Below are 22,013 nucleotides of genomic sequence, written 5' to 3'. Positions count from 1 at the left end.
GTGGTATTAGGGTTCCATTGCGCCCGTTCTTGTTCTAATTCTTTGATTTTCTCCTGAGCTTCAAGTAATCGACTTTGAAGATCTATAACTTCCTGAGAGATTTCTTCCTCTGATGACACGTGTCCATCTTCTTCAGGAGCTCTGAAAATACCAGTTCCAGGGACAGTGGGGCCAGTAGCGTTTGCTTCATTATCTGCCATTACTGCACTACCACAACACTCACACCAAAGCTTAGTATAAACTTTGTTAGTACTAACAACTAACACATAACCTGTCCTAATACTCACTTAACCCATCCCCATCATGTTATGTTTGACATGACTTTACTAAGTTTGGGAACATGACATTTATATCACAATGCACATGCTGCCAAACCAAGCTCTAATACCAACTTGTGACACCGCTAATTTTTTTTTTTTAAACGAGGCGGAAGTATTAAAATTAATTAAACCATTATAATAACAAAAACATATAATGATTACATAACCAAGTCATTTTACGGCTAGTATTAAACTATTACATCTAGTGTCACATGACATTACAACCAAATTTAGTTTAACAGAAAAGACACATCAGAGTTTCTTCATTGTCAAACATAACATCACCATGCCCGTCTTCTCCCCAAAATACGATATCTACAAAAGCTAATAACCTTCAGGGGAGGAGATGGAGGGGAATTAGCATGAAGCTAAGTGAGTACGACTAACTACAGTCCATAGCATACATAAGTGTTATACTAATCATGTCACATAGTCTAACACACAAACATCACCCAAGTGCCGTCTACAGAGACTCTGGCGGCTCGGCCAAACCATTAACCACCAGCTGATCGGACTGGGGCTTACCAGAAGTTCCTCCACCACCGTATGTATATACATAATCCACACGCGACGGACGCATCATTCACATATATATACACCACGGTTGTCTAGGCTACCACAGAGGAACCCAACCCGCAGGTTGATCTCTCCTACCGAGGCTACCACACAATAGGGACGCACTGGGCTCCAGCAGACAAGCATCAACTAACATGCAATCATCACAAGTACTAACTAACCACAACAATAAGTATATCTAGCAAGCATGGCAATCATAATATAACATGCTTCTATATACTATATTCTCCAGTTAGTCCCACTCACCAAATACCAGCAAACGAGAAGTTATTCAGCTATCTAATCACTGAACCTTCTCTTTCTCCTTTTCTCCTGAGAAAAACATATACACAAGTTAGTTTCTGTTCGTTAACATCAAATAACACAATATATAAATTTTTTGTATCAAAAACTGTCCGCTAAAAATTTTGCTTAACACTTATGCACTTTCAAAATTTACATCATGGACATTAAAATACAAACGGGCAGCATAACGGCTAGAAATCAACACTTGGTAAAATATTTCACTGCCAAAGACACTCGGTCAACTGTCATGGACAGTCGGCCGACTGTCTACACTCACTCGGTCGAGTGTCTAGTCACTCGGTTGATGGTCTCTCACAGACACACTCGGCCGTGGGTCTTACACACTCGGTCGATGGTCTAGTCGGTCGGTCGAGTGTCTCGAGACACTCGGTCGACTGTGTTCATCTGCAGAAGCTGAAGACAAAGTGACGGGTTTCACCCAAAATCGACCAATTCTTGCTCTAGAGGTCGATTAAGACCTCAAAACTGACCAAATCGAAGACACTATATATTAAGAAACATAAACCCACAAGATTTGGACTCAAACAACATCAAATCCAACCATTTTGACCCAAATTACACACTTTATAAAAACTAACACAAAAACTCCATTTTCTCAAAGATTAGAGCATGAAAAGCTATGATTCATACCTTGTTAGAATTAGTAAATCACAAGGAACACAAAGATATAAACGATTTGAGCTCTAAAACAAGAATCAAGGATTAGGGTTTGAAATAGGCGAGGGAGATGAAGAACGGGTGTGTCTGGGAATTTTCTAGAAATGGGAAGAAGAACACATGCACTAGTCACTTAATTTAGATTAATTTCCCACACTGTGCAACACACGGGTATTTATCAGTTATCTGATATCTTTCGTACATCATTTGGCAATCCAAACGAAGTCTAAATTAAATAAACAAACCTGTTCTGTGACCCTTGTCACAAACTGGCCCTAACCACATCATTAAATAATAATAAACATTAAATAAAAATAAAAGCATATAATACACAATACTAACTTAAGGGCACTTTAGTAATCTTACATCTAGGCCCGATTGAGGATGTTACAATAATAATAATTATAACACTTGTACTAATTGCAATAACAACAACAACAACAACAACAACAACAACAACAACAACAAAACCCAATCCCATATGAGTGGGGTATGGGGGAGGTGGGATGTAGACAATCCTTCCTCTATCCTAGAATAAAGAGAAATCATTTCTCCACCCTGAGTTAAACACTCACAAGGGCGGAGAAAGTCCTCCCTCTCTCTATTCGACGGGTTAAACAATCATTATAACACTTGTACTAATTGCAATAACAATCATAATAATAACAATTATATAAATATTAACAAATATAATCATAATAATTAGTGATAATAATAATAGAAATAAGATGTATACCCCTTGTAAGCTTTCTCTAAAAAAATACCCTGGACCGGGCTCGAATCCTAGACCTCTTGCTTATCCAACACACGACCAACCAATGCTCTACTTCTTATTTTGTGTTTCAATACATAAACTAAACCTTTTAACCCATTATCTGTCTGCTTTCATTTTCCTACTCTAATCACCATCATCATCTAATTCATATTATAGTTTTATCATTTTATTGTTATTATTCTGAATTCATCATCATCAAAATCGTATCAACTCATCATCATCATGTTTATCATATCATGATCATAATCCATTCGTACGCATCATCACATCTATCATTATTTTCTTTAGTCAGCATCATTCGGTCCAATATAGACTGGATCTCGGTCCAATGACACAAGGAAGTATACGGCCCAACCAAAAAACAATACACAGCCCAAACTGTCTCACAAGCTCAAATAGATATTAATGGCCCATTAACAGCCCGAAGCAAAAGAATTTATGTGGGTTTGGAATCTGGAAGTCTTCGAACTTTAATAGAAGTTTAAATAGAAAAAAAATATATTCAATTATCTGTTTAAAGCTTGTCGGCCACAATAAAAAAATAAAAAGAAATCACGCAATAACAGCCTTGAACTATAACCTTTTTTGCAGATTGCATCTTTAAATTTATAGCGGCTGTGTGGTAGGGTTTTGATGGATTGTTTGATCATAACAGAAACGACAGAAGCACTGAAACAATAATACAGCAGCGTAGTAGTGATGATGACGGATTGAATTGGTTGTTTTTCTAAGGTATCGATTAGAAACAGGAAACGAATTGTATGGCGAGTGGTGATTGGGTTTGTGAACTGGCGAATGAAAATTGTGTAATTTAAAGCAGCAGCAACATAGAAAAGTTTAACCCAAATAATATGTGATTCACAATTGTTCGATAATTTAAGAAATAAAGGCGTAAAGTAAGTGGGTTTGGTAATCCATCATTTTTAGATTCTTTTTCATCAACACTTTTATTTATCGGTCATCATCATTCTTATATTAACCAACATCAACATTGTTATTTGTTCGTTGTATAGGAGAAAAGAACAAGACTGCAGCTATAGCAGGAAAAAGAAAAGAACGAAAAAGAATAGCCGCAGCAGTAACAATAAACTGTGGTGATTATTCGCGATGGTTAGTGGTGGTTCAGTTATAATCAGATAGGAATAGAAATATAAACAGCAACACAACTAGGATTGTAGGTGGCAGTTGTGGGGTTCGATTGGTGGTTTGCAATTCGTCTAACCAGTTCCATACAGTGGCTCGTTCACGTGGCTTCACACCTTCAAAGCTTTTGAGTTTGTTGAGGTAAGCTTGAGTGGTTTGTTCATCAAGTGAGAAGATGATGATGTGTTTGTGTAAGATGTTGGTCGAACAAACAAGAAAGTAGTTGGATGGTTGCCGGTGTCAAGGTTGTAAGATTATAATTGTGTATGTGGGTTGTCGATGATGGTACTCAATTATGGTTAATTGGGTTGATCTTGGGGTTTGTTGTTCGTTTAGAAGTAGAAACAGATTATAAATATAGATATCAAGCAAGCGAGGTTTAGTGATTGTAGTGGTGAGGTAATCTTTGGTAGTGGTTGTTTTTGGTTAGTTCCCGGATGGTGGTGGTATGGGTTATCAAAGAAGAAGAAGTAGATGAGAGATGATTTTGTTTTAAGTTCCTATCTATCTATCTGCAAATGTAATGTATGCATATGTCTATAATTATAATATTAATATGATACTAAGAAAAAAACTTGCCACAGTAATAAATCACAATGTTAATCATGTATCTACAGTGTCGAATAGTAAAGCCATCGATATATTTGGTTTATTCTACCGACAGTTTTCGCGGACTATGTATCATGCGAAATCAGTGGCGGATAAAAGTGTTCAGAAAAATCCCATATTTTTAAATTAACTTTATTTATTTATTTTGGTCATTATGGTATAAAATTTGATCCTTAAATTGTTAAATAAAAATTACATCAACTGTCTCTCTCAATTATGGGTAAAATATAAAAAGTGTTAAAATTAAATAATTAGATCCTAAATATACTTTTAATAAGCCTATAATTTATATAACTCATTTTCGGATCACCTTTTATTTTAAAATCACATAAGTTCGAATTTAACTTGCTTAATATCAATCGGAACATCCAACGAGTATTACAAGCATTTAATATTTATTTTTAATATAATTTATATATATATAGAGATATATTTTACATAATAATAATTATTATTATAATATCCTATTTTTATTTTATTAATTTTTAATAATAACAACATATAATACTTCAAATTATAGTTCGAATTATTATTTATATATACATACACACATATCTATTTACAATTAATTGTTCGTGAATCGTTGAGAGCAGTCGAAGGTCAATTGAATATATGAAAAAGTTCAAAAATTTTAAGACTCAACCTTACAGACTTTGCTTATTATGTCATAGATATTAAATCGTATCGAGAGTTTGGTTTAAAATTAGTCGAAATTTTCCGGGTCGTCCACCACTCACCTGGAAGCACAAGTACTCAGTTGTCTTATATCACTGAGCCTTCACCTTTTCGCCTATCACCTGAAAATATCAGTTCACTAGTTAGTATACTTTTCAATCACATTACTCATTAGTATTAATATCACAGCAATATAGTAAATGGGTCAGAATTGCACTTGACCCAAACATACAAACACTGTCACTCGCACGGGTGGGGTCTCACTCGTGCGACTGACCAGCTCACTCGTACGGATGAGTATCCTCACTCGTACGACTAACAAACTACACCTACGAGTAACTTTAAAGTCCACTCGCATGTTTTAGTAGCTCACACGCACGGTTGGACACCTCACCCGTACGGGTGAGTGTCTCACTCGCACGGTTGAACAAGAACAGCAGCATAACTGCAATTCTAGCTTTTTCCATCCAACATAAAGTTTGATTTAGTCTTTTAAAACCTTATCATTGTAATGTACACTTCAAGACGATTCCAACGATAGTTAATTCATCAAAAACGGAGTTACGGTTTGAAAGTTATGACCAAAACAAGTTTCCACAATTCTGACTGGTGCTCACACGTGTGGTTGACCCTCAAAAGTGTGGTCACTCGTGCGGGTGACCTGTCACTCGTGTGGGAGCTGAAGAACAGCTCCAGCACGCTGTTTTTCGTGTTTTTGACCCAAAAACTCGATTTTTGCTTGTTTTGTTCGATTAAAGGCTCAAGAATATCACATAACACTTATATAAACTATTCCTAACATCAATCAAGCATAACAAACACAATTAATCAAGAATCAAACTCAAAATTCATCAAAACCCATTTTAACCCAAACCCACTTTTTAATTCATCAAATTCAGTGATATTTACCTTGTTTGATTACTTGAATCACAGAGAATCTGATGCATGAAATCACTAGCTATGAATCACACTTTTTGATTTTAAGGATTTGAGAGCAAAATGGTGATTAGGGTTTGTGTTCTTGCTAAAAGTGGTAAGGAAATGAACGTACAGAGTATATATTTAATTTTAGGTTTCTTCACATTAAGGTAAGCTCTCCCGTCAAACACACGGGTATTTACCAATTATCTGAAACCCAAAATCTTTAATAACTTATTCATTCTAAGTCCGATTCATAAAAGGAAATATGTTCTGTGACCCTTGTCACAAAGCGCACATAATCCCATACATAATAATTATAAAGCACATAATTATTAAAATCACTTTAATAACACAGAAGGGTAAATAGGTCATTACCTATTAGGCCCAAAGTGAGGTTGTTACATAGTCCCCCTATGAGACGCGTTTGACCAAAATTATGTCGCATTCATTTGAAACGTGTAAGACTTACAAAGTTTAGTTACCAAATGGTTCGACAAAGAGTTTAAGTTTACAAAAGTTATAAAGTATAAATGAAATAATTTGTGACATAATTAGTTGAAAATCTTTAATGCTATCAATAGCGTATGTATGTATGTATGTATGTATTCTTGACCCAAAGCAAATAAATCAAGTGTATGCATGTATGCTTGACTCCAAGCAAGTATATAATTGTACGCGGAAGCACGTATCAAGTAGCCAAGTATGAACTTGAGAAACATATAGAAAACTGTCAACGAAAAACGTTGGTGAAATCATAGGTGTATTTGTAAATGTTGTTTTGAACCACAAGATTTAGTATTTTCATAAAGTTGATTATCCAAATCGTTTGCATTCCAAAAGTTGTTATTCGCGAGCACCCAATTATCAAGGCTTAACGTTTCTTTTACCCCATACACATAGTGTTAGAACCTACACTGTTTCTCAAAAATATATTTCATCCGCATAACGGTAGCGAACCGTCCGAATGAGGGTTTGTCAAACCCGTATGGCCACACAACATAAATTCTCGCTTACACCCGGCAAGTGTAACTAATGATAATCGAATTGAGGATTTCTGTTCTAACTCGCACGTGGAATGTTTGTTTTCGTACTTGTGTTCAAAGCATAAAAGTATGATAATATATGTTTCTCATCCCATAGTTTAAAGAGTAAAAGTTGTTGAAAAGGTGGGACTATGATCTCACCGTAGTTGCATGCCAAAGTACTTGTAATATAACGTGTGCAAATGAAAGTTGCTTAGCCTTGACCTAAACAAATAAGTTATATCAATTACCGATTATGACACAAGGTCGGTCAAAATGTGTTCAATTAGTCCTATGGCTCGTTACGACTCGATTATATAGCATGTGAATCAAGTTGTCAAGTTTCATGCAAGAATCAAGTATAAAAGAGGATTAGAACGATTGCATAAGTTTTGGGTTAAGTTTGACTAAAAGTCAAACTTGGTCAAAGTCAAAGTCAATGGGGTCGGGTCAGGTATCCGACAATTTTTCTATGTTATATAATCATATGTGAGCATGTTGGCCAAGTTTCATGTTAATCGGAGGTGCGTAGTATAGTTAGAATTAAACGAAAAATGACAATTTTGGACAGCCCCTGATAGATCATCTGGATGGCGTCCATCAGTGAAGGGTGGGACGGCGTCCAAGGGATGGGACGGCGTCCAAAACACGTGGGTTGCTGAATGCTGAGAATTTCCTAAGTGTCGAGCCAAACTTCAATCAAACGCAATTTATGAACCGAAAGCACTTAAGACACGTATCTTATATCGCTGGAAAGGTATTTTGACAAGGAATACAACTAAACACATATCATCAATCAAGTTAATCATTTACAACAACAAAAACCTCGTCAAATGATCGTTAAAAGTTCATAATCAAAGTTTCAAGTTCGTAAAACGCATAAGATGATTCGGGAATCCAATTTACACATACGATATGCCGTTTCGAAGGAAATTACACATACAATGCAACTAAACACTTACCAACAACATTGCAAAGCATTTGGTGCATCAAAAGTTCGTTTTAAAATCTATCAAACCCTAACCAAGAATCATGAAATCAATAATCATGTTAATGAGGTCTTACAAAACCAACCAACATATCAAATTGAAATTAATGATGCTAGTAACACATTTAACACAATAGGTTTAACATCTAACAACATTTGATCAATCAAAATCAAAGATTAAACTAACACATTTCAAGTGTTCATGCTAGTTACACCAAATAACAAGATCGAGCATACAAATTACATACACGACATCACAATGAGCCATAGACATTAATTAACACCATTTCAAGTCAAAAGCACTAAGAACATGAAATCTAGAGTTTTTAGAAAGTTACCCAAATGAGATGAAATTAGTATCAAGTTGTAGAGGATGAAGAGAGGATTCCAAAAGTACGATTTGTTTTGATGTTTGCTTCCTTGAAATGATTTAGATGATGATTCTTTGTATGATGAGTTTGAGAAATGGTGGAAGTATTAAGAAAAAAAAAGAAAAAGAAAGAGGTGGATAATGAATGGTGGAGATGGTGGGTTGACTAGTTGACCTAGTCAATTAGTTTGTCCACTAGACAACTTTGGTCCCTCGAGTTTAAAGCGGGTGTGTGAATTAACCAAACGAATTATTTTAAAAAAACGCTAGAGTAAACGAGAGATGTTATAATTAAATAACGAAAATATTTGGAAACACTTATTAACGGGGGTATGAATTTGGATAACGAAAGATTTTATCTAAAAAAAAAGACGGTGTTAAAATAAATTTAACGGAAAAAGGCGGGATGTTACAGGCAGGCCGGTGGGCATGCCGTTTTTGATAGCTGGTGCCTGGGCAATCCGTTTTTTATGGCCGTTTTTGGTAGCCGGTGCCAAACCAATAGGCAAGCTGGCGTGTCATATGGCAAGTCGATGGGCAGGCCAGTCCTTGCCCCTGGTCTTGCTGTTTGTTTGGATCGTTTTGTTCGTTCCCGGGATCGTAACTTGGTTTCCGGGGTCATAACTTGTCTTTCACAGTTTTCGCTCTAGAATCTTCGTTTTAGCCCCGTTTTGCTTGATTTTTTTTTCATCGTCTTCGTAATTACTAAATCTACAGAATCAATCGATAAAGTGATTATTTTGGCGATAAAGCTTGGAACTTTATTATTTTTGGGCCCTACTATCGAGGTAAAAATGTGACTTTTTAGCCGATATCAGTTGTTTTGAAAACTTTACTAGTTTCTTTAAAAGACTTTCCTTTGTATGATTTGACATTAACATCATAGGAAGTTGTTCAGTAGAATAAGAACCATCTGGATGATGAACCTTCTTAACAATAAATTGCTTCGAAGGTGAATCATTCGAAACATTTTTTCCCAAGTTAGAACGTAAAGAATTTTTAAGAATAGTAATGGGTTTAGAAGCATTAGATTGTGTTGTCCCCTTAATGGTGAAGACATACTGGAATTTTTGCAAAGTCTTAATATGTGTAATGGTATTATATTTTGTTAGTTTTTGAATGATAGTCTTAGTTATCTTTAGGCTAAAGTTTGCGTTTGCATTTGCGTTATGGTCTCGAGAAAATGGACAAGATTTCTTGTAGTCCATTTTGCTTCCATATTGTATTTCTCAAGTTTTCACCTCTTCGTGAAAACTTGCTTTATATTTTATTCCAAGTTTATTAAAGAAAAAAAAACGTAGGATTATTTTTTTATAAAAAAATTGAAAATAAAAGACAAAAATAAAAATGTAACGTATCGATTTAACTACGGTCCTAATTTGACGGGTTGCTAACTTATACTGCCAAGTACAACTTACAAGTTGAACTTCGTAAGGTACAAACACTTAAAACAAAACAGAGCCAATTGCACATATGTAAAGGGGTACACCACTCTAAATTATCCATATACCACTGAATCATATTCAGGGAATTGTATGTACTGTATTACACAATTAGTGATGTATGCATAATTTTAGTGGTCTGAATCATCACCCATCACCCATATGTAAATAGTACTACAGTCAACTACAATTCGACCACCAAACTCAATCCCCTTTCGCATCTTCATCGATTTACCCGTCAAAATACCCGATCTCAAATCTCTCTCTCACTCTTTTCAAAATCCAAATGGAATTCGAATCAATCAACGAAGATATCAACAACAATCACGGATGGCAAAAAGTCACTTACCCTAAAAAACAGCGCAAAGCTCCGGCTACACAACAACCGGCGCAACCGGCTAAGCCAGTCGCTAACGGATCTTCAATTTCAACAGTTGATAATGTATTTTCATCAATTGAAAAGAAATCCGAAGAACGTAGGAAGCTAATTGAAGCTGAGCAATTAGCGAATTCAGCGCTTTATGATCCTGTTCCTGTTAGATCATCTAAGAAGAAGAAGAAAAATAATTACTCTGATTATGATGATAGTGATGATGATGAGGTCGTGGTTAATGGTGCTGTTGGAAACGGCGTCGTTGAAGAGAAGAAAACGAAGCCTAAGAAGGTGAAAAATCCTAAAGTTTCAGTTCCTGAAGCTGCGTCGAAGATCGATGCTGATGATTTAGCCAGTTTTCTCTCCGATGTGACGGTTAGTGATTTCATCCAGATCTACATTCAAAATTGACAATGATTTGATATATTATATATATATATATATATATATATATATATATATATATATATATATATATATATGTGTGTGTGTGTGTGTGTGTGTGTGTGTGTGTGTGTGTGTGTGATTTGATTGTTGTGTAAAATTGTAGTTAGAATTTAGCTGATTTGCGGATTAGGTACATGAAATTGATGTGGAAATGTGATTTTCTTATTTTATGTACATTGATTGATTTTTTGTTTTAGTTTGAGTATATAATATAATGTTGATTGATAAAATGTGGATTTGTTAATGCATGCAGGCTTCATTTGAGACGCAACAGGATATACAGTTGATGAGGTTTGCGGATTACTTTGGACGAGCGTTTTCGAGTGTCAGTGCTTCACAGTTTCCTTGGGTGAAGTTATTAAGAGAATCTGCTGTTGCAAAAGTTGCAGATGTAAGTTACTTCACTACACTGTATTGCTCATTAGTTCGTTAATAGAAGCTGAACTTGTTGTAGAATCAACTCATAAACAAATTACTCTGGTACAAACTTTAGATCTTTCACATTATTTTTGCATCTTAAAACACCTTCTTTTAGATACTTTCTTTGTAACTTGCAACTTGCTAAGTGGAATGCTTCTATTTAACTGTTTGGTGATTGTATACTCTTTCAGCCTTAATTTCTTACTTTGATGCAAAATATTTTACAATGTTTCATTTAGTTGCCTTGCTATTACATTTCAAGATTCATTAAAGGCAATTAACCTAGTTGGAATAATTATCCTTTTCAGAATTTTGGATGTATAACATGCATTCCTTAAGCTAGGTTCACATAGAAGTAGATGCAAGCATAAAGCTTTAAACTTAATTTATATTTTTTATCCCCTTTTTCAGAATCCTGTGTCACATATCCCTGAAGCTGTTTACAAGACATCAGCTGACTGGATCAGTAACCGATCTTTGGAAGCCCTTGGATCTTTTGTCCTGTGGTCCTTGGATAATATTCTTGCTGACTTTGCAAGCCAACAAGGCAGTGCAAAGGGATCCAAAAAAGGTGCCCAAAAAACATCTTCAAAATCTCAGGTTAGATGCCGGAAACATTTCTGTTAGATGCATAGAACTTTTTATGTGTTTATCTCTGGGTCAAAACAGAAAGGAAATTTAGCTTACAATTCCTTTCACACTCAACTACTAACACTTGAACTCATGAATGAGAAATTTATGGAATAAGCCATGTTGACACTGATAATGTGCGATACAAAACCTATTTCATAGTAGATGCTATATAAGTGTCAAACATTTTACATATCAACACTGAAACTTGAATTGATTAATTTGATTTTTGATACACAATACATGACTTCATCATCAAAATAGCATATGATAGAATTAGACATTTATTTCAAGTCTTTTTGTTCTTGCCAGGTGGGTATTTTCGTTGCATTAGCAATGGCATTGCGAAGGAAACCTGATGCATTGATTAGTGTGTTGTCAAGTATAAGAGACAATTCAAAGTATCAGGGACAAGATAAGCTTCCAATCATTGTGTGGACCGTAGCTCAGGTAATTCCAGCACTGAATATTTTTCTAAAAAGTGGTTATATTATATTAAAATACCTAATCCGTTGGATGTAGGCATCACACGGGGATCTGGCTGTTGGTTTGTACTCATGGTCTCGTGTAGTATTACCCATAGTTGGGGGCAAATCAGGCTCCAACCCTCAGATCAGAGATCTAATCCTGCAATTAGTGGAAAGGTTTAAGTCAACTTTTTTATTCTTTGCTGGCTGGTTCTCATCTTTGCAAACTCATAATAAGTTTATTTATTTATTTCTTTTTAGAATTCTGTCTGCCCCCAAGGCTCGTACTATTTTAGTAAATGGCGCTGTGCGGAAGGGAGAACGTTTGATGCCACCATCAGCACTTGAACTTATTTTGCGAGTGACGTTTCCTTCATCATCAGCTCGAGTTAAGGTGGGACCCTAGTTGGGACCCTAGTTGGGACACTTGTTACATTGTACTGTAAGAGACAGTTATACAAGTATACTCAAATTATTTTATAATGTTATGATGCAGGCAACAGAAAGGTTTGAAGCTGTATATCCTATACTGAAGGAGGTGGCTCTTTCTGGTTCTCATGGAAGTAAAGCCATGAAACAAGTTTCTCTTCAAATATTGGCCGTTTCTTTGAAAGCTTCTGGAGAAGGTAATTTTCTCTTAAATAATAGATGTGTGACAAAATGGACAGACTTGGTTACCTGAGTATTTACATTAAAAGTTTAATTAAATATTTGTGTTTCAAATATGATAGCAAGATAATATTATTCCTGCATCAATCTAACTTTTGATCATATTATTTAGGAGGTTTCTTGCATAAACAAATACACTCTGGCAAATTTTGATCCGTTTTTGTTTTTTCTATTAAATGTACTTGTGTATATGTTAGACTCTTCTATTTTAAAGACTCAATTTCTTTGATCGTTGCTTCTATGGCAGGAATTCCTGAGCTCTCACGAGAAGCATCTAGTATATTTATCTGGTGCTTAACTCAAAATCCCGAATGCTATAAGGAATGGGTGAGTTCTAATGAACATATTCTATTTTGTGAATAGCTGACTGTCATTATAAAACATTTCTTTGTTTTCTTCGTGTTCTTTTATGATATGCTTGTGTATGATTCCATGTTTGGTTACCATATGCAGGAAAGGTCCTATGAGGATAATTTAGAAGCAAGCGTTGTGATCCTAAGAAGGCTTTCCGAACAGTGGAAGGAACTATCTGTAAAACAGTCTTCTCTTGAAACTCTTAGTGAAACTCTCACGAGTTTCAAGAGCAAGGTATTATTCCACTACCCATTTCTCATATTGTTACTATTATGCACCTATGTCTCATTAAGAAAATTTCCTTTTTATTTTAGAGTAAAACAATGTCGGAGGTTACGCACCGAAAGCATACTTTCGGTGACGTTTGACCCATTTTTCTTGTGACAAACTTTGTTTAATATTACTAGTTTGACATGTTATCGAAGAAACATATTATCTATAGTTTCTATTAAAATCCTATAATGATGATGTCATTATTAGGCTAATTCCTTTGTTAAGAATAAATCAAAAAGAAAAAGAAAAAAATCTATGCCCTTAAGGTGATGTCATTAATCTAATTAATAACTAATTAAATTAAATCTACCTATTTATCTATTTCATATTTTTTGGGGAAAAAATTCACTCTCATTAATTATTATTATTATTATATTATTATTCAAATTCAAATATGAGTTCTCTTTACGAGATTAATTACGTTATATATGTATGCGAAATACACGTTTCAATAAAAGGTTCTATGTAGGCTTTTATGACAAGGAAAATAATAATTGTGATAAAAATTGAAAGATGATGGTGAGAGAATATATGTAGTTCATTTGTTCTGACCAAGTTAAGTACATCAATGTGTCTGTAAAAACAACGAGAAGTTTCTTAATCGGAATATGTCGGGTCATTAAACTAAATGACTTTAGCGTTTAATTTCACTTAATACCTAAATTATATCATTAAACTGCTTCGTTTAAACAAACCCGTGATTTCACGGGTCATTTCACTAGTTGATAAGGATTTCCCTATTCGAGTCAACTGGGAGACCGAGTATTTTACAATGGTGTATGCCCCGCCTAACCGGATTAATCCGTGACCGTTTTCAAACCTTTCTTTGACCACCACAAGATTTGAGATTTGAATCTGAGACCTTTTGCAAGGATTCAGGGCCCAACCACTAGGCTCTTAGTAATCGTTTATCGAGGAAGCATGAGCCATATAAATCCACTAAGCAGTAAACAACATGAAATTCCTACCTCTATTATTGGCAAACCATATGGCAGTTGTTTCCTACTAATTTTTACACTAATTATTGACTTAGAAACCATCACGAAAGTGTTATTACCCAAAATAGGACCTTTTTTGTAGTAAATTAAAAACATACCAACTTCGTTTGAATTTCTATATCTAATACCTTTTTTATTGCTAAAAAAAAAGAGGCTAATCTGTCAAATAGTTATACTTGAAGTATCATAATTAATGGGTTTTCCCCCTTAAAATTTGGGTACAGTTCTTTCTAGTTAAAGACAATGGCCATTCAGTTTCTTCTAGTATGGTTAGTTTCTTCTAATATGGTTAGTCTGTTGCCGAAAACTATACCTGGCAAACAGGTTGGGTCGGTTTGGGTAACGGGTCAAAATGGTTTTGGGTTGAAATGGGTCATGGGTTAAACAGGTAAATTTTTTAAATGGGTCCAAATGAGTCGGGTCAGGTTGGGTTGGATAATAAGTAAAAAAAGGTCACGGGTCAAATGAGTCAAATAGGTTAGGTCCAAGCAGTTCATATAATTTTACATTTATTATATTAGTTTAGTTATTATTATTTCGTTTTATTTTTTAATTTCATTATTATATATAAGAAAATATTAATATACATAATAAATGATATAATCATGAATGCTTTCATAAATGTTTAGTAGCAGATGAAACTTGTAATGCTTGACCCATCTGACCCCATTCACAAGACTCATTAGACATGTCTCTGTTTATTTAGCTTTGGAAATTGATACCCATTAGACCCGTTTTATATTTTGTATAGGACTCAACAGGTTGTAGGGAAACGTATTGGACCTTTTTTTAAGTTTTGATTTACATTGCTAGACCTAATACTCAATTGACTCGAAAGCTTGACCCAATTGACCCAAATTTGAGTGTATGGGTATCAATTGCCAGGTATAACGGAAATGGTCATATCCATTGTTTTCTTTACATATAGTAGTTAATTACATCAAGTTTACAACATGACCACTTACCTAACTTAAAAAGCTTAAAAGTTTGTTGCCTCAACCATTATATTTCAAAGTCGGATACGTTTTTTATACAGTTATATCTCTTATTTAATAAAATGGCATCTTTATTAGTACAAATTTTATATGATCGTGAGTTCTAATGTAAGAGAAAGTTATGCCTCCTTCAATATCTGTAACATATCAGGCTTGTAGCTCTATGCATGCATCATTGGACTATTAATAAGGTTGGAAAAGTCCGAGACGGAGACGAGTCGGCTGGGACTTTGAAACGATTAGTCCGTCTAGTCGGGGTCGAGTCGGACATTGACTAACCTTGACTTTTAGTAATATATATTTATTGTGTGTGTGTGTGTGTGTGTGTGTATATATATATATATATATATATATATATATATATATATATATATATATATAGTGTTTTAATCAATAGGGAAGCACTTTTTTTGGGGGAAAATAATTTTTTTTCGTTTTTTTTTCAAGCATTAATATCACATGAGAATATGAATATTTAAAAATGACACTTTGTGATAAAAGTTATTATTTTGGCGTGAAAACGCTCGAAGAAATAAATGACAACATTAATTGCAATGAATGTTTTGCTTCTTAGTTTTTTTAAGGGGTTAGAAATTAGGGGGTTTTTGAATTAGATTTTAGCTATTATGGTTTAGAAATTAGGGTTTTGGGTTTAGAAAGTAGGGTTTAGGGTTTAGATTGAATTTCTAACACGAACGGTTTAGATTTTAGGGTTTTGGGACTCAACCTTAAACCCTAAACTCTAAATCGGGCTAAATTTTGAAAAAAAAAAACACTTCACGCAAGATGAAAACAAAACGATGCAAATAAACTCTAATTAAAAGATTACTCATGACGAATGTTATCATTTATTTCTTCGAGCGATTTCCCGCCATAATAATAACATTCGTCGCAAAGTGTCTTTTTTGAATGTTCATATTTTCATGTGATCTTAATATTTGAAAAAAAAAAATTCAAAAAAAATAAAAAATACTTCCACCAAAAAAGTGCTTCCCTTTTGATGACGACCATATATATATATATATATATATATATATATATATATATATATATATATATATATATATATATATATATATATATATATATATAGGGGTAGGATCAAGAGGGAAGTAACCAATCGGGGGGAAGCAAAAACTTTTTTTTTTCGTTTTTTGAAAAAACTTTGTTCACGAACATTATAGATGGGATGAAAATATGAACATTTAGTAGAGACACTTTGTGATAAATGTTTTTATTTTGGCGGGAAAACGCTCGAAGAAGCAATATATAACAATTATCGTGTTTTTCGAGCGTATGTTGAGGTTTTAGCTATTGGGGTTTAGATATTAGGGTTTAGATATTAGGGTTTATAGGGTTTAGATATTAGGGTTTAGAAATTTAGGGTTTAGGGTTTAGATTGAGTTTTTAACACGAACGGTTCATAAACCCCAAACACCAAACCCTAAACCCTAAACTCTAAATCGGGCTAAATTTTACTTCACAAAACATGAAAAAAAAACGTTCATATTCTTCACGAACAATATTATCTTGAATGTTATTTTTGTCGATCGTTTTCCCGCCTAAATAATAACATTCATCACGAAGTGTCTCTTCTAAATATTCATATTTTCGTGTGATCTTGATGCCTGAAAAAAAAAATTCCAAAAACAAAAACGAAAAAAATAAATAAATTTTGCTTCCCCCCGATTGGTTACTTCCCCATTGATCCTGCCCATATATATATATATATATATATATATATATATATATATATATATATATATATATGTTATAATCAATAGGGTCATAATCAAGAGGAAGCACTTTTTTGAGGGAAGTAAATTTTTTTCGTTTTCTTCGAATTTTTTTTTTCAGGCATCTAAGTTTAGATGAACATTTAAAAAAGACACTTTGTGATGAATGTTATTATTTTGGCGGTAAAATGCTCGAAGAAAAAAATGTAAACATTCAATGCATTGATTGTTTTGATTCTGAGTTTATTTGCATCGTTTTGTTTTCATCTTGTATGAAGTGTTTTTTTTCGAAATTTAGCCCGATTTAGAGTTTAGGGTTACTGAACCCAAAACATTAAATCCTAAACCCTAAAATCTAAACCGTTCGTATTAAAATATTCAATCTAAACCCTAATTTCTAAACCAAAAATCCTAATAGCTAAACCCTAATTTTTAACCCCCTAATTTCTAAACCCTAATTTCTTAACTGTAATTTCTAACCCCTTAAAAAAAAACTCAGAATCAAAACATTCAATGCACAGAATGTTTTTATTTTTTTTCTTCGAGCGTTTTACCGTCAAAATAATAACATTCATCACAAAGTGTTTTTTTAAATGTTCACATTTTCATGTGATCTTGATGCCTGGAAAAAAAATTTCGAAAAAAACGAAAAAAAATTACTTCTCCCCACTTAATTGCTTCCCTCATGATTAAATCTCTCAATATATATATATATATATATATATATATATATATATATATATATATATATATATATATATATATTAGGGTTAAGTAATTAGGGGGTTTAGTAAATATATATATATTGTTTTAATCAAGAGGAAAGTACTATTTAGGGTTTAGAAATTAGGATTTACAAGGGTTTTGGGTTTAGGAAATATATATTGTTTTAATCAAGAGGAAAGTACTATTTAGGGTTTAGTAATTAGGGGGTTTAGATATTAGGGTTGAGAAATTAGGATTTACATTGAATTTTTAACACGAACGGTTAACCCTAAACTCCAAATCGGACTAATTTTTTATTTTTTTTTAAAAACTTCACATTAGATGAAAAAAAAAATGATGAAAAAAACTTCAATTAAAACATTACTCATGATACATGTTATCATTTATTTGTTCGAGCGTTATCCCACTAAAATAATAATATTCAACACAAAGTGTCTTTTTTAAATTTTCATATTTTTATTTGATCTTAACGTTTAAATTTTTATTTTTTTTTTTAAATTGAAAAAATAAAAATAAAAAATTTACTTCCTTTCACCTAAAAATGTGCTTCTCTCTTGATTATATATATATATATATATATATATATATCCAGTGGGAATTTTTTTAGTGTGAGAACTCTAGTAACTCCAAAAAACACCTAAATACACTTAAATTCGAGCAAAAAAAGAGGAATTTGAGCAAAAATACAAAACACGGACGAACAAAAATTTCATAGTCGAGCAAAAAAAATTTTTTTTTTTTTTTTCGAAAAAAAATGTAGAACCATTTTTTGTTCGAATATCAAATTTTTTGTTCGACTGCCTATATGTTCTACATTTTTGCGTTCGAATTTCAAAAATGTAGAACACATTTTTTGTTTGAATATCAATTTTTTGTTCGTCCTTTTTTTTTTGTTCGACTTTCTCCATTTTTGCTCGAATTTCCCATTTTTGCTCGAATTTCAGTGTATTTTTGAGTTCTCAGGGTTCTCACACAAAAAAAGTTCTCATTTGATCCCTCTACTATATATATATATATATATATATATATATATATATATATATATATATATATATATACACACACACACACACACACACACAAACGGAGTATTACACAATCATATCCAACATATTATTTTAAACGTAAATCTTTCAAACATATGTACATGGAACGAAATCCGAGTATAATAATATTAAATTTTTTACCTAAACTTTGACCAACCTTGACCTTGACTGACTTCGATTGACTTTGACTTGACTTTTTAGCCTTTACCAAATATTTTGACGTTTTTGGGAGAAACGGGACGGCATAGTCACCTTACTGATTAACCGGCTGAGACGGCCGCTGTTTACAACACATCACATTTCAACAACAAAATACATAATCCAACTTAATTAAACCAGTTTCTTACATCCTAAACATTACAAGGAATTGGTTAAAATGTGGATTTTGGTATTAAGTTGCAGGATAGTCTCAGCACACGTTATGTGTCGCGCCGCGACAAACTGTGCCGCGCCGCGGCATTGAACTGGTTTTGGTAAAAGAAAGGCTGTCAAAAAGTGTTAGAAAACCCTTTGTGTCGCGCCGCGACAAAAGAAGCCGCGCCGCGGCAAATACCTGGGTCTGGGCAGACACCAATTAAAAAAAAAAAAAAAAAAATTTCTATCGTTTTAAATGGCGTTAAAAGTCTGACTATCATATACCAAAAGTCAACCCTAATTAAAACAAGCAGTACTTATTTGCTGTTTTTACTCATTTCTACAGAATGAAAAAACATTAACGAAGGGAGAAATATCCGCTGGTCAGCAATCACTCTACAAAGAAGCAGACAAACACTGTAAAGTATTACTGGGAAGACTATCAAGCGGGTGGGGATGTGTCAAAGGTTTTGGCCTGGCTCTCATCTTCGTTGGTGTCGGACTTACTTTTCTGCCTTCAACTGACTTGAACAAATTAGCCGAAATGTTCAACAATTAGCAGCACTCTACATAAGAAAACAGCGGTCAGAGTCTCTAATATGCAAAACCTAGTTGACGAAAATCAGAAGGTCAATGTTAAAAGAAAGAGAATGAAGTACTTGTAATTCAAGAGATTTTGTAGGACGGCGTTCAACTAATATAGACACGGATGAAACCAACTTAAGAGATTTTGTTTCTTGTTTTTGTTTTATGTTCGTGTCCGGATCTTCTTTTTATATTTATTTATGGGTTGAGGTGGATGTTAAAGGTTTATCTTTCATAATTTAAATCGTTCAGCTCTAATATCATAAATTTCCAAAGGTTTTTTTGTTGTTTAATCTAGCACGTACATGTATTCATGGCTTAATATCAGGGGTAGACATGTTTACCTTGCTTACTGATGGGCAAGTATTAAAACTTGAAATTCTTGATCTGGGTTGTTGAACATACAAAACCCAAATCGCAAATCATACAAAAACACAACAAAATCCGAAAATATGTAATATGTAATCTTTTTTATTTATTGATGAGAAAGTCTGATTTGGGTCGTTGAACATACAAAATTCAAATCGCAAATGTTACATTGAAACAACCTTGACTCATATCCAAAAAACAATAAACCTTTTTTTATAAGTGTTGAGGTGATGCGGCCCTAAAGATGCGGCGCATCACTTTTCAACTGTTACTGAACCATGGCCAAGATGCATACATATGCGGCGCATCTGTGACTTGAAATATACCTGGCAAATGGGTGGGTTGGGTCGGTTTGGGTAACGGGTCAAAATGATTTTGGGTTGAAATGGGTCATAGGTCAAACGTGTCAATTTTTTAAACGGGTCAAAATGGGTCAGGTTGGGTCGGTTTGGGTAACGGGTCAAAACAGGTCACATGTCAGTTGGGTCAAATGGATCAAATGGGTTACATCGCTTTTTTACATTTATTACATTATTTTAGTTATCATTATTTATTATATATACATAAGAACTATTAATATACATAATAAATGATATAATCATGAATGTTTTTATAAGTTTTTGACGGATGAAACTTTTTGTACTCGACCCATTTGACCCATTCACAAAACTCATTAGACCCAATTCTATTTATTGATCTTTAGTATTGATACCCATTGTACCCGTTCCTTCATTTTTTGTATAGAACTCAATAGGTTGGAGAGAAACTCATTTGAATTTTTTTTTTTAAGTTTTGATTTACATTGTTAGGCTTAATTTTTCTCAAGACCCAATTGACCTAAAAGCTTGACCCATTTGACCCGAATTTGAGTGTATGGGTCACAATTGCCAGGTCTATCTGTGACAGATGTGGCGCATCTCCAGCTGATTGACCAGCTTTCAGCTACTTGAGTTGTTTTGACCCGTTTCAGCAACCCATTTCGACACCAGTGCAATTAACAATAATGGGACCTGCTTGACATTACATTTTAGCACCCAATCATGATTATACATTCTTACAACAAAATATAAAACCAAATTACTAGTACAAAATTCAATAGTCAAGTTTCACCGTGTCATTATTCTTTTATGCAATCAGAGCAAAATATTTATAAATAAATAAAAAAAAATTCAAAGAACCTTCATTCCACTTGGAGAAACTCATAAACAAGTCAAACTATCATATGTAAAGATTTGAAAAGAATTGGTTTAGCCAATTTTTGTACACTTTATTCATTAAAGTTGAATTTAGAAGACAACAATGCAGAAACACGTTTTTACACGAAGTATATCCAACACATAACAACTCAAATCATGTTGACACCAATTGGAGAACCTTCCTATACATGTTATGAAACATGTTCCAGAAGATCATGCATTTTTACCTTACCAATTATCCACAATCAGAAAAAAAGGATGAGCAAAGGTCAAGTAAAACGTGTAGGAAATTCACCAATCTTGCTTTAGCTATAACTTAAAATCCGTGAAATGAAATCGCGTAATATCTAAATGTAAAATTAATCATTTATTTCGAAAGGAATATAGTTATAAACATATTATGACCTGGTTCTAACTCATAGTTTTCCAGAATAGTAAGATAAAGCACGAATTTTATACCGAACTCTATTTAACCGTATCTTTTTTATATGTACATCGAAATCATGCGATATCTAAATGAAAAGTTATGTATTTTTCGAGAGAAATACAACTACATACATATCATAAACAG

The 22,013-nt window shown here is 33.6% G+C and overlaps 1 protein-coding gene across 1 annotated transcript; it reads left to right on the top strand.

Moving 5' to 3' along the window:
* The first annotated feature begins 9,888 nt into the window (after positions 1-9,888).
* LOC139871964 (uncharacterized) lies at positions 9,889-20,163 on the top strand. The gene is made up of 10 exons (XM_071859728.1): positions 9,889-10,552; positions 10,878-11,015; positions 11,456-11,644; positions 11,987-12,124; positions 12,197-12,318; positions 12,403-12,535; positions 12,638-12,767; positions 13,058-13,137; positions 13,264-13,398; positions 19,639-20,163. The coding sequence occupies exons 1-10, from the start codon at positions 10,091-10,093 to the stop codon at positions 19,849-19,851; spliced, it is 1,740 nt and encodes a 579-aa protein (XP_071715829.1). The 5' UTR covers positions 9,889-10,090; the 3' UTR covers positions 19,852-20,163.
* Positions 20,164-22,013: the final 1,850 nt, after the last annotated feature.

Source organism: Rutidosis leptorrhynchoides, chromosome 10 (genome assembly GCF_046630445.1).
Source record: "Rutidosis leptorrhynchoides isolate AG116_Rl617_1_P2 chromosome 10, CSIRO_AGI_Rlap_v1, whole genome shotgun sequence".
In the NCBI taxonomy this organism is placed as follows: domain Eukaryota; kingdom Viridiplantae; phylum Streptophyta; class Magnoliopsida; order Asterales; family Asteraceae; genus Rutidosis; species Rutidosis leptorrhynchoides.
Note: the sequence above shows the minus strand (reverse complement) of the source record. Positions and strands in the feature narration are given on the sequence as shown.

Coding starts and splice junctions, on each gene's coding strand:
- LOC139871964 (XM_071859728.1), top strand. CDS start 10,091: ATGGAATTCGAATCAATCAACGAAGATATCAACAACAATCACGGATGG. Junction 10,553..10,877: donor GTTTTCTCTCCGATGTGACG/GTTAGTGATTTC, acceptor TAATGCATGCAG/GCTTCATTTGAGACGCAACA. Junction 12,125..12,196: donor TTGTGTGGACCGTAGCTCAG/GTAATTCCAGCA, acceptor CGTTGGATGTAG/GCATCACACGGGGATCTGGC.